Consider the following 18,211-nt stretch of genomic DNA (forward strand, 5'->3'; position numbering starts at 1 on the left):
CGATCCAAGCAACCCAACATCGTTTTCGCCGTTCTTCTGAATGACCTTTACGAGGCACGTCCGATATTATCTACTAATTTAGTTGCATAAATTGCGTAAGTCGTATTCAATTTTGATAGGTTCTTAAAATGTTCAGTTCTTTTCAACGTTTAAACGATTCTAACCCTAGCAATCAAAGAGTTAACGATTGTTTTGGTCCAGCCCCCGGTCCACGGTGCGACATACCGTAGATAAACCCTGAACTGGCCACTCGTTCAGTTATTCACAAATAGAAAACAACTGAATCGCTCTCCGAACGGCCATGTGCTGCACAATCAAACCACTTCAGAGAAACTACTAGCATCGCAAACAAACAAACAAACAAATTTCCGCGCACACACGCACACAGACACGCAGACACGTACACGTACGAACGGCTACTAACGGCCTACGATGATGCCAACCAGTCAACGCGAATAAACTCTTTTTAAATTTATAGCATTGTTTGATTAATTTATCGCGCCTCGGTGGTCGGAATTGAGGAGACGCGCGAGCATCAAACTGCCGCCCCGCCCCGGGGCCGGCCGGCCGATGCCGTGGCCGGGACACTTGCATGCATACATATTTGCCGTTGCCGTTGTTTGTTTGTCGACTCAGCGCAGCGCAGCGCCGGGACGCCATTTTTTCCGCGTGAGGCAGAGTGACAGTGGCATACGTAGGTATAAATGGCCGCAGAATGACGTCTTCTTTTGCCCGAGCAAAGCGACCGAAATGGTTTTAATTTGCCTTTGAATTTGATTTGATTTCCCTGAATTCCCATTCGTACTTAGCCGAGAACAAGCTGAATCCCGGCTTGTTGTTTTGCTGCATATTGGGTAAAATGCGTAGGCAAATTTGAACGCCATACCAGCTGCTTTCACATCGCGCTGCGATATATTTCCCAGGCGTCCTCCCACTGCTGCTACCGCAGCCATCGTCGACGATGGATGATGGAGACATCGCTCTGGCCGAGCCGTGGGCTGCCCGTCGAATATGCACAGCAAAGCGCTTATGCAAGGAAACGCCGGTTGGTTGGCTGGTCGCTCATAAAAAGAATGTAAATAGGTCAGAAAATGTGAAAATTCCTGTTTTCTCCTGCTTTCCCGGTTCTATACCGGGTGATCGTAAAAACCTACGAAACGGTAACCATCTCGTGACTGCACGGGCGAGGTGGCACGCCCGGACGACAGGTACCCGCACCGGCACCACGACTCGGCCGCGGCGGAGGCAAGAAGCATCCCAAATAGAATCGGTTTTTCAAGCCAGTCAGTGGTCGTGCTCGGCACCATTTTGCTGACGATTCCCTTCCGTGCCGTACTCTCTAACGGAACATGACAAATTTTACAAACACTTCTCATTATTGTTGTATTCTCCGAAACTGTGAGATGACAAATGAACTGGAAAGTGATGTTAGATTTGAAGAAAATGTAGCAGCTGAGATTTGAGATGCTAGCGCTAATCTAGCAACAACACATTCAAAACAACACCCCATCGACAGTGTAGACTAATGAGTTGATCACGCCTAAACAAAAACTGTTCGAAAATAAATCAACGCCATACACTTTTATGAGGAGGAACTCAATTAAATCATTTTGTCGATCATAATTGTTTGTTTACATAATTACTTGTCAATCGAATCACCACACTCATGTTGAACGTAACTAGGCTATGCCTACTGCGCCCGACTATAGGTATAGTTACTATATATATAGTTCGGCGGATAGAAAATCGGGAGCCAAATAAACGTCAAAAGCGGAGCCAAAAGCTTTTCAAAATCCAAAATGCAGGAGTAATGGTAAAAAAATACACTTTATTTTCATAGAACTAGTCATTTTAAACACCCGCCAGTGATTATTTTTCGTAAAAACCTGCACATTTCACCATAATTTCATATTTAATTTCATAAATCAGGGATGCCAATTCGCCTGGTTTTCTATCCGCCGAACTATATATATAGTAACTATAACTATAGGTACGTAGCATCGGCATCAAGCCAACAACGGTGTAAACATGACTCTAGCGAAGCTCTAATACAGTTTTTATGTGTTTGTGTGCAAACTATTCGTGCATACAAAATCAAACAACCGTAGCGGAAAACTATTCGCTGTATTGAACCGCTATAGATATAGCTAAGCTATATGGCCTTCCTCGGAGACGTCGACTTTAGCAACCTGTATCGTACAGGGGTAACTACGTTAAATGTGTTAAATGTTACATTCCAAAGCCGGTTGTGTGCTATTTTAACTCTTTAAACGTTCAAGTTGAAGCTGGAATTCTAATACAAAAACAGATCTTTTCCGAAATAATACCCAGTACAGAGAAGAGGAAACTTTTGATTTCTTTTTGATTCTCTGAGAAAGGAGATTTTAGGGATATTCTAACAAAACGCTTGCGAATAGAAGGCGCCTTCGTGGAAGTCCAATTAAAAGGAGACGCGTGATCGTTTTTCTGGTTTGCCCAGTACATTCTGGACCGATACTGAACCACTATCGGTTTAAGCAGGCGAGGCGCGCCTCTCCGAATGTTCACTAATTTTATGAACGACATCGTATCCGACGTTTCGGAGTTATCGGAGTTCTCGGTTCTAGATTGGAAGTAGTCTCCATCGCCGTCTTCATTCAACAGAGTTAAACAAGAGAGAAAAGAGTACGTCAATGTCCATAATACTAAATCCGACAAAGCCGACGAAACTCCAACTGCGGGGGGATCCAAACCGTGTTGGGTATGCAAAAGAACCGAACTGTCTATAAACGGTCTATTCAAGCAAAGCTGATAACACTGATATAATCCACAAAAATACTCAATCCCTTAATTTCATCGTTTGCGGAATAAATGGTATTGGCGGATCCATCGTACGGAAAACCCGGACCAGTCGATATGATCATTGGAGTTGAAATATACGTTGACTTGCTCACTGCCGGGAAGAAAAAGTTGAGTGAAGATGGACCAACTCTCCAAGAAACCGTATTCGGTTGGGTGATATCAGGAAGAGTTACTAATCAAGTTTCTCCGCGGACTTCGACGACCTTCGTTAGTTCAACCGTGGATCGCCAAGTTTTGGGAATTAGAGACCTGTCATGTGACCAGTACTCATTCCGTGGAAGAGACCGCACGTGAAGAACTGTTCGAGCGAACTACTGTGCGTGACGCTGAAGGTAGATTCGTCATAAGTTTGCCAAAAAAGGAAAATGTGATCCAGAAATTAGGAGAATCGAAAGCTATCGCACTGAAACGGTTCTCGAGCCTGGAGAAAAGGTTAGATGCGAATCCTGAGCTGAAGGCGATGTACAAGGAGTTTATTCACGAGTATCAACTAATGGAGTCGACTTATTACATGCCTCATCTTGCCGAGTTGAAGCCAGACAGCACTACGACAAAACTTCGTATTGTTTTCGACGGTTCATGTCGCACATCGACTGGATTCTCCTTAAATGATGCGTTAGTGGCAAGCCCAGTGGTTCAGGATGACCTGTTTTCGATCATCACCCGTTTTCGTTTGCATCGCTTTGCTCTTGTCGCGGACGTTGCAAAAATATACCAAATGGTACAAGTTCAACCTTCTGATCAGAGAAGAGATTCATCCGACGATCCAGTGAAGTCATTTGAGCTCACCACCGTTACCTACGGCACTGCATCTGCGCCGTATCTTGCGACAAAATGTCTCTCAACGCTAGAGAAAGGTTGCCAATCGACGCACCCTCTAGCTGCCAAGGTAATTCAAAAGTACTTCCATGTCGACGAGATGCTGTCCGAAGCAGACTCGAGCCACCCTGGAGCTGGACTCCTTTAGCTCTACCGTGGAAACTTTGGGACTCCATTTGTAGTCACAATTTGGACAGTTTCTATTTCTGTTTTCCTCAATGGCGGTCGAATACATCAGCCATCACAAAGCGAAGCATCCACTCAGACGCAGCATGCTTATTTGGGATGAACCATCGGATGAATCATTGCAAACAATTTGGAAGGAGTATAAGCAAAATCTAATGACCCTTGCGTCACTGTCAGTTCCTCGTTGGATCGGCTTTACTAACGATTGTTCGGAACTTCAGCTACACGGGTGTTGCGATCTTTCAGAAGTGGCCTACAAAGCATGTCTATATCTGCGTTGTACCGCATCAGACGGGACTGTGTCAGTACGTCTCATCACGTCGAAGTCGAGAATAGCACCACTAGAGAATCTGAAAGCCATGAAGAAGAACGTAACAATTCCTCGGTTAGAACTATCATCCGCCCTGCTGCTTAGTCATCTGTACGAGAAGTTTTCCTCTAACGTTACGGTCAAATCAACATTCTTCTGGATCGATTCCATGATCGTCCAACACTGGCTGGCATCGCAACCGTCAAGATGGCAAGTTCGTGTGGCTAATCGTGTGTCGGAGATACAACACATCACCAAAGGTGGCGCTTGGAACCACGTGCCCGGTATTGAGAACCCGGCAGATTTGATTTCCAGGGGAATGTTCCAGCTGAATTACAATAACAATCGCTTTGGTTCCAAGGTTCACGATGGTTGGATCAGAATCAAGAAGATTGGTCACGGCCAGAAGAATCCATTCCAGAATCGTTCGGAAGAACGACCATTGCCAGCTTTCACCGCTCAAGCTACTCCACCTTACGAAATTTTCGGACTTAGATCAACATACTCAGAACTCATCAGACTGGTCGCACTACTCATACGTTTCAAGCACAATTCGCAACCTGGCACCAGGCAATCTAGAAGAGAGAAGCGTGTAATGTGTGGAACTAGAACAAGCAACGCTGCTACTAGTCCGCTTATCTCAGCAAGAGTGTTTTTCGGCAGAACTACTCAGCTTGACAAGGCCAGGTCATGTTCAAGAAAGCTATACTATCAAAGGTCTACGTCCCCAGCTTTCCGTCAATGGTAAAATGTGTGTTGGCGGCCGGCTATCTCATGCTCCAGTTACTAAGTCTAGAAAACATCCATTCATCTTGCACCACCATCACCCGCTAGCAATTTTGGTTATGCGACATTATCATCTGTGACTATTTCACGCCGACCAGCAACTGCTAATTGCACCCGTTCGAGACAAGTTTTGGCCAACTGCTATCCACAGTTTGGCTAGAAAGGTTATACATGAATGTGTCTCGTGCAGTCGTGCTTCAAGAATAAACCTAAGGTCGTAGATCAACTAATGGCAGGTCTTCCGTCCGAGCGAGTAACGCCATCATCACCGTTCTTAAAAGTGGTAGTAGACTATTGTGGTCCATTCCTTATATCCTATCCTAACCGTCGTACCAGGCCAGTAAAGTGCTATGTAGCGATATTCGTTTGTCTGGCACTGAAAGCGGTTCACTTAGAACTCGTAGCAGATCTTACACCTCAAGCGTTCCTTACTGCTCTGAGGCGTTTTACCGCGCGACGCGGAAAACCAAATCTAATCATGTGTGATAACGCTACAACATTTGTCGGTGCTAAGCGGGAACTACCTGAACTATATCGCTTATTTTGTAAGTCAACACTTCCAAGATGCTGTTGTCAGGGATGCCGGAAATGACAACATTGAGTTCCGTTTCATTCCTCCTCGCACTCCGAACTTTGGTGGTCTATGGGAGGCACAGGTGAAATCGTTCAAGAATCACTTTCGTAAGACAATAGGAATCAGGACGCTAAACATCGATGAAATGCAGACAGCTCTTGTTCAGATTGAAGCAATTCTCAACTCTCGTCCGATGACACCGCTTAGCAGTGATCCAAATGATTTCCAAGCTCTCACGCCTGGACACTTCTTGGCGCAGCGTCCCATGACAGCCATCCCAGAACCAGATCTTCAAGATGTACCCGTTAATCGGCTATCTATGTAGCAGCGTGCCCAATACTTCACCCAGCAACTATGGAAAAGGTGGACCACGCAATATCTATCAGATCTTCATAATTGGCGTAAATGGACCAAGCAGCGAGACAACGTGTCAGTAGGATGGTAGGATGGTCCTGCTGAAAGATGAAAATTCACCTCCACTACGATGGAATCTGGCTCGAGTCGTCAAGGTTTTTCACGGCTCAGACGGCAACATTTCACCGTACGTACAAAAAATGGATGCTTCGACAGGGGAATTTCTAAGATATCCGTCCTTCCAATTCGGGACAACGCTCAGCAAGTCATGGCAGATGGGAATTAAACCCACTGCTGCATCGGTGCAGAGGGCTCCCTGGTGAGTGCCTCCGTAGCCCAGTTAGGTTTTTGTTTTTATTTAAATTTCAGAAAGCTCAAGGAATGTCATCCGTCAATCGTCTGCCGTCGTCATCCAATACTACTAGCACGACTTTTACGGACTGGACAAGCCTATCACAGACCCCGCCCATGTGAGGGCGGTAGCTGGAGGGTTGAATGCTGAAGGAAGGATTCTTTCGCACCACTGCTGCCAGTCGCACTCAGAACAGCCGCTTGCAATTGCAACTCCAGTCATGGAACGGAGGTCAGTTTTAAGAATGCTACTTTCATCCGGCTTCCACTGGATCGTCCCAATCGCAGCCGGTCCTTCACAAGTGCTGAATTAGTATTCTTCTGAACACAGTGAATGGAGAAAGAAGACCTTGCGGTTCGAACACGTAGCCCTTGATGACGTAATCACGTTTCTGCTGATGCACATTTCGGTGTAGTGCTGGATCTATATCCAGCCTCTTCTCTAACGCTTTCAGCCCCCGAACAGCCATTTCGTTTTGTTCGTTCCTGAGTCGTGACCGAAAAATTCGGTTTTCCTAAATATTTTCCTGTTATTTAAAAAAATCATATCCCGGGAACTAAACAGCATGGAGCCAAAAGTTTCTTATGAAAATGTAAGTAAATTTGGTTAGCATATTAACAGATGCCTGGACAGAAGAAAGAGAAGAAAGAAAAACGATAAAGAAAATGACCATAAGAGCACAAAAAACGGGTTAGAAGTGCAGGAATAGAGCAAAACAAACTACGGGAGCAGGAGAAACTAGAACGAGAAAATGAAAACGGAAAACAAAAGGGTAAGGCAAAGAAAAGCAGAACGTGTCAACCAAGGAGGACATAATAATAAGAGAAAGCACGGAACAGACGAAAACGAAATAATAGAAAGGAGCTAAAAAAGGGGGAGGTAGATAGATTACAAAAAGTGAAAGGAAAATTAGCAAAGTTTTTTACATGGACTTAGGAGAAAAAAGAGAAAAAAGGTAATAGCAAACAGAGAAGAAGGCAGAAACGAGACAGAAAGGGTAACGAAACAGAAAACAAGTAAAACCAAGTGAAAAGGAAACAAATAGCAAGAGAGAAAAAAGACACCCTATAGAAGAAACGAGGAAATCAAACGGGATATAAAAGATGAGTCAGAAAAAGTAGCATAAAAAAGCAGTTATTTTCCAACGAAAGAAAAGGGTTCAGAAAAAGAGGAAAAACAGAAGATAAAAAAGGAAAACCGGGGCAATGTGAAAAAGGGAGCCCAAAACAAGATAAACGTAAAAGAAAAGAAGGGAAAATGGCACAAAAATGAGAAAAAAGTGGAAAAAAGTAAATGGGAGTAAAGCAGTAAAGTAAAGCAATGGAAAAAAAGAGAAACGGGATAGGAATGGAGGAACAGCAGAAGAGAAATTACGGGATCAGGATAAACGAGAACAGTAAAAGAAGAAAATTGAGAGAAAAAATGGAAATCGAGAGGACGTACGACGAAGAACGGAACAGACGAAAACGAAACAATGAAAAGGAGGGAGCAGAATAAGAAGAGAAAAATAGACAAAATGATACTGAAAATGACAAAAAACGCAAAGGAAATCGAAAAAAATCGAAGAGAAAATTGGGATGAAAAATGAAAAAAAAGAAAGAAAGAGGAAACAGCGGACAGAAAAAGCAAAAACGGTAGAAAATGGAAGAGCAAAATAAAAAAAGAACAAATAGTGAGGAGATGGACCAAAAAAAAGGTTACAGAAAAGGTGGGAAAGGAGAAACGAAACAGAAAACAACTGAAACCAAAAGAGAAAACAATAGCGACAGAGAGAATATAGAAACCCGTAGAGGAAACGAGGAGAGCCGGTAAAAGATATCAAATGGGATAGAACAGGAGAAAAATGAAAAAAAAACGGACCACGGGATAGAAAAAGAAAAACAAAAGCAGTAATTTTTCAAAGAAGCAAATAAAAAGGTAAAACAGGAGAGAAAAAGAAGAGAAACACGTGACAAAAATTGAAAACCGGAGAGCGCTGTGACAGAAAAGATGGAAAAGCAGGGCATCTAAAAGAGGAAAATTGGAAAAACGAGAAAGAAAGGTGATGAAAAGAGTTATAAGCAGTATAAGCATAAGCATAGGATACCGTTCGTGTGCTGCTACTCCGTTATTGATCAGGACCGCTGAAAATTGCAAAATTATGGCTGGAAAAAGCATGATTGGGACAGCACACCGTTCCTCATTGTGCAACCTTATCAGGTCCCTGCATGCTGATCAATACCGACGCCGGCCACGTCCGAATGCGGGTCGTAGTGGGATGGGAAGGAATGTTAGTCCAATACTTGTTGCTACTAAAGACCAGGGAATCCTCTGCATCTTCACAAGCATTACGGGAAAGATCCAATTTGATTGAAATTCGGTGGGGAATAATGCAACAAACGAGGCACAAAAACATACGATGCCAAATTGCCATGCTCGTTATATAAACATCATTTATTTGAAACTAATCTGGATATTCGGAAATTTTCTTTTAAGACGAAAATTAAGACCTTTTTTGCAAATTTAATCAAATTAATAAGTTTAATATAATGTAATGGTACTACATAAACAACCGTGATTTGCTAATTTATATCTCAAAATACTATGCACATACAAGATTCACGGTGGCTTCCCAAATCCCACCTAAATCCACCTAAAAATAAAAATCAGGCACAATAAAACGAGCCAATATAGTTCCTAAATTGATAAGCATTTCCTCTTACCAACGCTAATATGCAGAGATATAGGTGATGAAATGAGTTATAAAAGACGACAACTGGAAACGGAAAAATGAAAAAAGGGAAAATGGAAGTTAAAATAACAAAAAACAAGAGCAAACAAACCGATTAGGCTCTTCGCTGCTTGATAGTTACCGCCATAATTTAAAGAAACTTTTCGTTACAAAGCTATAAAGCACACGTTATAAAGCACTTGGCTTGCTCTGGTAAAAAAACTAAATCAATCCTTTGTTAACTTACAAAAGAGTTACAAAAGAGTTAAAGTGTTACTGCCAGATCATCATGATCGACTTGGTTTATAGCAACCATAATAAAATATCCCATAGAATAATTGATAAATTTTCAGCAGTCTCCGTTGGTTTGAAGCATATGGAGCATTAAATAATAGGTGGATAAAATCAATGTGCCATCGAAATTTTCAAATTTTCGAAAACTGGTTGTTTTTGGTTAATAGTTAGTCAGTTAGTCAATTTCCAGCTAAATCCTTTTAGTTGATCCTGTGACAGGAAAACTAGTATCACTGCGCTAAAGTAATGTACCGTTGATGCGAAAGTTAAGAAGCTGTTTTTCTTAAGCAAAAGCTAGTAACAGTGCATTTGTGAATGCTGATTGAAACCACATTGACTGAAAAGAACCGAGGTAAACGACAATTTTGCATTTACGAAGATAAGAGCTTGCGAGAAAAGCATGCTGGCTAAAACTCCCAACTTGTCAAGTTTGGCTAAAAGGATTTGATGGTCAACTCGATCAAAATCTGCTTTCGTATCAGTCTAAATGGCACCGATTCGGATGCCCTGTTCCATGGTGCACAGACACAGCGAGGTAAATTCCTATACGTTGCACAATGGGCAAAAACGAGTGTTTTGACAACGTTTGGAAGCTATTACAGTTCATTTCACGGGCGGCAAATAAGTGTTTATACTGTTTAATTAGCTTTTAGCATGATTTTTGGGGAAAATAGGGCAGGCCCCGCTGTTCCTGATGCTGGAACAGTTTTCGTTGCACTGTCGTCCGTCATCCTTGGGAATGTACGATGGGCAGGGCCGGTAGGCCGTGATTCAAACGCCTCCACCACTCTCCGTTTTCAGTTTGTACTCCGCCAAATATCGTCCGTAGCACTTTCTGCTCGAACACGGCAAAGGCGTGTATGTCCTCCGTGAGCAGCGTCACGGCTTCAAGCCCATAAAGAACTACCGGTCTAATAAGGGTTTTGTACGTTGTCAGCTTCGTACGGCGGCGTATGCTTCTTGATCGTAGCGTTTTACGAAGGACAAAATAGGCCCGATTATTTACTAGTGTTGTTATCCGTGGTCACCAGCGATCCCAAACACCCGAATTTATCAACCACTTCCAGTTCGTCACTGTCAACGGTTACCGTTCGTGGAAGGCACGCGTTAGTTCCTTTTGAGCCCCTTCCTTTTAGTCGCGTCAGTATAATCGGAAACCATATTCATATCTGTCATAGAAATCTCGAGCGACTGTATCGTATGCTGCTTTGAAATCAATAAAGATGTGATGCGTGGACACGTTGTACACCCGACGTTTCTACAAGATCTGTCGGATGGTGAAAATCGGGTCCGTAGTGGTGCGAACCCCCATGAAGCTCGCCTGATATATCCCTAGGAAACCTTGTGATATCAATAAGGAGCCGGCGTAACAGAATCCGGGAATGTACCTTGTAGGCGGCGTTTACTAGCGAGCCGATCACCCGTTTTGTCGACGGGACAGACCACTCCTAAAGCTAGGAAATTACCCAGTGAGAGCCGTTGCCAGCGTTTCTCGGCCATGCTTATAAAGCTCTACCGGTAGGCGCTCCGTACCAGCGGTTTTGTTGCGTCTTCAGCAACCCGATTTCTCGTTTGACTTGAGTTTATTTGAGAGTGAGATCGGTTTTTTCCCGTGTGATTTAGTCAATGTGGGTCAGTTTAGGCCTGTTCCATCGTGAAACGTTGAATCCCGATTACTAATTTTTGCGTTTCGAAATTCATGTGTCAGTTCTTTTGGTAACGTCGTATTTATTTTTATCGGTGCACGTTCGAGGAACAGATAGAAATCAAAGCCTACCCTGATGCAGGCCTCTCTAAGAGAGAAATTGGATGAAAAATTCGTCGAGCACACGCGTAAGCAAGCAAGAAAGCAAGCTCTCCACAAAAGATAAACGGAGAATTCGCAAAATTGCCGTTCCCCAGATAAGGACAGCATCACTAATTCGTGCAGAATTGGACCTTCCGGTCGCTACATGTCAAGTGTGAGAATGAGAAGAATCGCAGAATCGCTTGAAATTCACCCGATAAATGGAAGAATGTTTCGGATAAAAAAAAATCAACTTTCATGGACCAGATGATTGGCAGTACAACTGGCACGATTTGCGCAATAATCCATCCAATCCAAAGTTACCATGAGCAGAAAGTTCGGCGATGGTACAGTCATGTTCCCTTTGGCATAGACTACAGTGAAAAAGAAAGTCGGAGGACTACGCAGAAATACTGAAGATAAGCTTGATTGAACACGGCTTGGCATTGACGGGTCCAGCTTTTGTCTTCCAGCAACACTGGAAAAACAGTGATTTGCTGTTAAGGAAATCGAAGTTCTCGAGTGGCCAGCCTGTTCCCCGGATCTGAATTCGGTCGGGAGACTCTGGTCCATCCGTGAACCAATGTAAACCAGCTCAAGAGTAGGACTCGTGAGTACTGGGAGGAGATCTCGCAGGAAAGCTTTAAAACACTGGTTTTGTCCATGAAATGGCGTCTGATTCAAGTCATCCGTAGGAATGGTTCATGCACACATTATTAATCACTTCTACGTGATGAACTTTATACGTGTTTACCCTGCGACAGGACAAGCCTAGAATACCCTACAAAATTAAAGGTTATGTATTGTAGAATAACACACGTGTGCTTCCCTGTTGACAGATTGCTAAAACGATGGCAAATATCGATTCAGGAAACTGACTTCTTCGGCACAAAACTGACTCCTCTTCGATTCGACTTGACATATACTTCCCCGCTATGGTTTTAATCGATTGAAACAAACAATTGCGTCAGCCTGCCAAGCATTAGATGTGGTGGAACAGAATGACACTGACACACACACTCATCGCAGAAGGCTTTGGGGCTAAAATTATGTCTTTATTTTGTTATGGTAAAAGATGAATATGAGCTGGAAAAATTCCATTCGGGTAAGTAATAACTTATTCAATCTGGATGCAATTTTAGCTGTGTAACCTGTGTCTTGTGTTCCACCTTCCTTTCACGTCAATCGTTATCTAAATTCCCCGCTTCCCATGCGCCGTGAAACAGACGCTATCTGTGCGTTTATATAATTTAACAAACGAATAAAACCTGCCTGTACTACATTCCTCCAATGTTCCTAATCAGCTCTCCTGCATCTCCTACAGCAACCTAACGCAGCGCTCAACCTTGGCCCTAATAAACCGTATCTTCAGCGACGGCTTTTCTCCGCTCACCAGCTCACCACCACCGCGACAACGAACGTGACTTCCCGGCAGCATCCTGCTAGGCCGAAGCGAAGCCGCGTGCTATCAGTCAGTCCGGTCGCCGTCGTCGTCGTCGTCATTGCGCAACCGGCAAATTTATCCCCCGTTTTTGGCCCGCAAGCCTCCCCCTATTTTCAACCACGGGAGCAACAAATCTTAATTGTTTACACAACAGACAAACGGTGCCCGACTGGAATCAGATCTCACCACTATCGAAATGCTGTGCGGCACGATATCACGAGAGCGTTCTAATGATACAACGCGCACGGCGTCGTCCTCCATTTTCGATCGAGTAGCCTTCGACTTGCACACCGTCATCCGATCGGTCGGACAACAACAACAACAACAATGGCAGTGGCATGTCTTCCCCTCAATCTAATAATCGTTCCAACCCACCCCAGGTCACCCTGTCCTGGCTGCACCCGCGGGGCTGCAGCGGGGAGTCGTCACCGGACGACCCAAATGTACTATACAGAACACACATTGCATTCACATGACTGTATCAACTTTTCACTCTGTTTCTCACCTCGACTGGCCTACGTACGATGCGAGCCGATTCGAGTGAGTGTGTGGGGAATTTTGCGGTTAGATTAGGGTGGCTCAAGAAAAAAAAAGAACAACGACAAGATAAGGGTTGATTTGTGGTGTAATCAAAACATCAGCTCATATCATTTAATTCTTTGTCGGTTAGTTTTTGGCGTTTTCGGTTCCAAACAAGAAGCGAGAAGGACCATCCCAAGCCTAAGTCTATTTATTGATTCATATTTAAAGGTTCTTTATGTTACTGTGGTTCGGCGGTTTTCAGTATGTTTTCCCCTTCTTCGAAGAGTTTCTTACGAGGCGTTAAAAAAAGCCAATGCCATCGCGCTGAGTTATCTAACAGCTTGTTTTAATCTGATTGTCTGTATCACACCAGTCAGCGCAAACGTCATGCATACCGACAGGTGATAAGTACCTAATCAATAGCGCTCCAGCGATCGGGCGAATGACGCCCGAGCATTTTCGAACCGAATTAAAAATTTAAAAATTTCAACAGCAAATCGGAAAAAAGTACGGACCACCCAAAGGGTGTAATCCCCAGATCAAAATAAAATGTTGAGAAATGTCTGCTGCTATTGTCAGATTTATTCACCCGTTTCGATCAAGTGTCCCTCACGTCAGCGTAGATTAATCGGGAAGGCACGTACGTGCAATCGGATTCAGAAGGGCAAACGCGTAGAATATCACAGCACAAATGAAACGAAACGTCCGCGTCCGCGTCGTCGTACAGTGCGGCCGGGCCGGACAAAAAAGGTCAAAATCGATTTTGAGTTTTCATGATAGTTTCATTGTATGATGCAATATACACAGTGATGCCAGATTTACGGAATTATCCATTGCTTTACGGATTTCGCAATTTTTCATGGACATTCGGAACAAGTGCTCGAATCTACGGATTTTCTTAAAGCTCATAGACTTTAATTGCTTTCAGTGTACAAAACTCACAAGTACGCCAACCAGCTTTCCACGAGCGACAATGGCGGCTATTGGGCACCACTTGGCACAATCTTTTGACACACACTCAAAGGCAAACATTAACTTCATATTAGCCGAGCCGTGGCCAAGTTGGTCAGCGTTTTGGTTTGATAGGAAACTTTCCGTTGCGTATTTGAACGTTCTCCCGTGAACTTTTCCACGAAGTTTGCGAAAACTACGAAGCCACAATCCATAAAACTTCTTATCTGTTCAGTTACGTTCCTCTTCAGCAGATCTGCAAAAACTAAACAATGTTTACATTTTAACACTTGAACAATAAACAATCATGGATGTTCCCATAGCACCTCCTTAAGGGCGAACCTGAGCACCTGCAATGAATGCCAAAAGATTGTGCCCAGTTGTGCCCAATAGCGTCCATTATCGCTCGTGGAAAGCTGGATATACAAGTGTATGATATCGCGAAAAGCATAAATAACTTTATTCTTTAAGAGCCGATATGAATGTTTCTTATAGAGTTCTTCTGAGCGAAAGAAAAGAACGAGGACTTACACTACTCTACTGAAAAAAAAATTAGAATAATAATGCCATGCTGTTAGTTCGAGCTTGCATTTTTGATATTCTTCACTCTTAGGCTCACGCTCTCTAACCGTAAGATACGAAGGAAGTGAAATCTCAACGAGCTGTTTTTCATATTAGCGGGGGTTGAGTGTAGCTGCAATCCTTGTCTTATTTGCATTAATTCGCTTTGCTTCTTTTAAGCCAGCGGTTCCCAACTTTTCTTCTTTTCTTTAGTTTCCGGTTTCGTATTCTACTTAGACGCTCTAAAAACCTCAGTCGAACTAAATTGTTGGCGAGCCCCCATTTGGGGAACGTTGATATAAGCGACAATTGAAAACTGTTGAAATGTAAGTCTTTAGAAAACACAACCAAATAACGATAAAAAGATGACTAAAATACGAAGAAAAGACAATGAAAAGCCGATGTAAAAACAGCAAAAGTGACGAAAAAGTGATGAGAGGGTAGTGAAAATACGATGAAAAATCGATGGAAATACGGCGAAAGACGATGATAATACGTCGGAATTAACATGAAAAAAATGACGAAAAGACGCAAAAACAGCGATAACAAAAACATGACAAAGACAAACAAAAAGATATTTTAAAACGTGTCCAAAAAGGTGACGAAAAGATGACGAATAGACTACAGTAAGACAACGTAACGGCGGTAAAAAGACAACGTTTTTGTTGTATTAACAATAAATAGACGAAAAAAGCAACGAAAAGACAAAAAACATGACAAAACAACGACAAAAGATAATAAAACGATTACAAAAAACAAAGAAAAGACAGGGGAAGTACGTAACAGTAACAAAAATGACTACGATAATGGCAAAAAGCGACAAAAAATGACAAAAGCAGGCGTCAAAAACGACGAAAAAATGACAATAAGACCATGAAAAGTTAACAAACATACGAATAAAAGAAAACCAAAAAATTACAAAAAGGTGTCAGTTCAGACAACAAAATGAAACTCAAAAACAACGAAAAGACAGCTAAATGATGAAAGACCCCATAATGACGACAAAAATGCGATGAAATGATAATAAAAAGATGGCGAAAATACTGTAGAAAGTTAACTAAAAGACGATGAAAAGAAATAACCACAGGAACAACATAAAATGACAAAATCCGCCAAAAAGCATCAAAAAGGCGACGAAAAATGCTAAAAAGATGACGAAGACATGTCAAATAAACGACGGACAAACAACAAACAAACAACTGACGAGAAATTTTCAAAAAAGTGGCAAAAGGACAATAAAAAATGACGAAACGACGTTACAAAAATACGACGAAAAAACGCCAAAATAGCAACAAAAGGACAAAAACGGCAAAAAATACGAACAGATAACGAAAATACGACGAAAACGCAGCAAAAATATGACGAAAAATGATAGTAAGACTATTAATGGGAAGGAAAGACAACAAAGAGATGACAAAAACGACTCCCGACAAAACAATAACAATATAACAAAACAATAAAAAGACAGCAAATGGGCGAAAAATGACGACGTAATAACGATGCAAAGTCAGCAAAGAGATTTCGATAACATGTCGAAAAGATAATGACAAATAGGCGAAAAGCCCATTGAAAAACGACGAAAGACGACAACCGCTGAAAATATACTAAAAAAGCAATATTTCAAAAACGCCATAAAAACTATAAAATATGACAACAAATAGCTGGAAACGATTACGAAAATACGATGAAAAGACTGAAATTCTTTTCTTTTTATTCAATTTTAGATGAAAAGAAGCCCAAACCACAACAAAAAGAACAAAAAACACAACAAAAAATGACAAATACGACAGACAGACGACAAAAAGTTGCGGAAATACGAAGAAAAAACAGCAAAAAGATGAAAGAGACGGCAAAAAGGCGTTGAAAAGACAACAATAAAATAATAAAAAGATTCCAAAAAAACAGAGACAAATAACGATCAGAAAAACTAAAAAAAACAAGACGTTTAAAAGTGTTAAAAACGACGGAGATAACAGAGTACAATGAAGACGACAGGAAAAGCGAAAACGTAAAATAAGGACAAAAAGACGCCAAAAAAGCGACCAGCAAAGACAAACTCGCTAACAAATGTTCCGAAAAAAGACGACGAATATAGGATGGACGATGAATGTGACGACAGTAACGACAGTGAAAAACAAGTAGTAGTCTTTTACATATGCCCAAAGGGCATTGGGTTTAGAGACCACTGTATTAAAGATTGTCTTTTTTGGCTGTTTTGGTTCTCTTGGCAACAAACAGGAAGACAAATGATGAAAAGGCAACAAAAACGACGATGCAAACTGTAGAAAACCGCCGAAAAAAGCCACGGAAAAAGAAAATACGGAGGTCAACAAATTACGAATAGACGACAGAAATATGATGTTAAGATAGTAAACAGATCATGAAAAGACGTCAAAAATACGACAGAGAAATGACAAGATGGCGAAAACGTGTTGAAAAAAAACTACAAAGAGATAACGAAAAAAACTGCATAAGAAGGACGAAAAGACAGTAAATAGCTGACAAAAAAAACGACGTAGAGTCGGCATAGAGACAGCGATAGATGACAAAAAGTGATGAACGAAAGCGGAAAGCCGATGCAAATTAAAGGCGAAAGACGACAAAAAGTCATCGAAAAACGCCAGAGAAATGATAAGAAATGCCAAAAGAGATAGTACAACACGACAAAAAGGCTAAAATAGATGCAGAAGATGTGATAGATAGATAGAATAGATGTTTAAACGACAGCGATAAGAAATGCCAAAACATACTGACAAATGAGGGCAAAAAGACGCCATCAAGAGCAACCAAAAACGCAACAAAACAATAAAAAATTATAACAAATCGCTGGAAAGAGACAAAAACGATGTAAAGAAGCCAGAAAGGCAGATGTTAAAAAGAAACGAACCACTGAAACACCGTCGAGAACTCGGTAAACTCCGTATATTACAAAACAGGCAGTACATATCGAAATTATTTACACTTTTCGATACACGAACAAACGATACTAGCAAACCTGGAGTTAAAATTTGATTACACTTCCCGATTAGATAAATTTTGAAACGTGTAACCCTCTTTTCGGTGATAAAACAACGAAATTTTCCTCTGCAATGTCTAGCAACGTTCTATACAGCGTGCTAAGTAGTTCGGTGCAAATCTTTCAAGGGGCGATAGAGGACCACATTTGACGAAAAAAAACCTCCTTTCTACGCATATGGTCATATCTGAATCGTTACAGAGTTATTACACATTTTTACTTTTCGGTTCTGTTTGCCTTCAATTAGCTATTTTGCAAAAAAATTTGCAAGCTAGCTTAATTCATTCGAAGGCTGAGAAAATTTTGTACTGAGAACTGCCCCTAAACTTTCTATTTCAAGAAATTTAGTAATTTTCCGAAGCAAAAAGCTAATAAGTGTTCCTCGAAACGTTTTTTCAACTTTCTCTTAAAAAAGTGTAAAAAGGTTGATTAGTTTTATCTGCCAATTTAAAGATCTGGTACCGTTCAACAATTCGTTATTTTGCGAAAAATGGCTATCTCTTTCTAGTTTCGTTACAATTTTATTATAAACGTATCGTGTTTTAAACGAATTCATACATAACGCATAGCACACTACATCGCCGTGTGCGACGAACACGGTCTAAGACGTATGAAAGACAACTTTTTTGACTGAAGTTTTTGGAGCGATAAGTTTTCTTATTTTTTATTTTTAGGCAACTTTTTTGGTTAGTAAACGGCTGGATA

At 41.7% G+C, this 18,211-nt stretch overlaps 2 protein-coding genes across 2 annotated transcripts in view; one reads left to right on the forward strand and one right to left on the reverse strand.

The window, feature by feature from the left end:
* LOC128743373 (uncharacterized) overlaps positions 1-18,211 on the reverse strand; it is a 146,225-nt gene that overhangs the window by 111,170 nt on the left and 16,844 nt on the right. The gene's annotated exons all lie outside the window — the stretch shown is intronic.
* LOC128744118 (uncharacterized) lies at positions 962-12,814 on the forward strand. Its single transcript, XM_053840903.1, has 4 exons — positions 962-1,075; positions 3,005-3,730; positions 3,843-4,748; positions 12,611-12,814. Exons 1-4 carry the CDS (start codon positions 962-964, stop codon positions 12,812-12,814), a joined length of 1,950 nt encoding a protein of 649 aa, XP_053696878.1.

This window comes from Sabethes cyaneus, chromosome 3 (assembly GCF_943734655.1).
Source record: "Sabethes cyaneus chromosome 3, idSabCyanKW18_F2, whole genome shotgun sequence".
NCBI lineage: Eukaryota > Metazoa > Arthropoda > Insecta > Diptera > Culicidae > Sabethes > Sabethes cyaneus.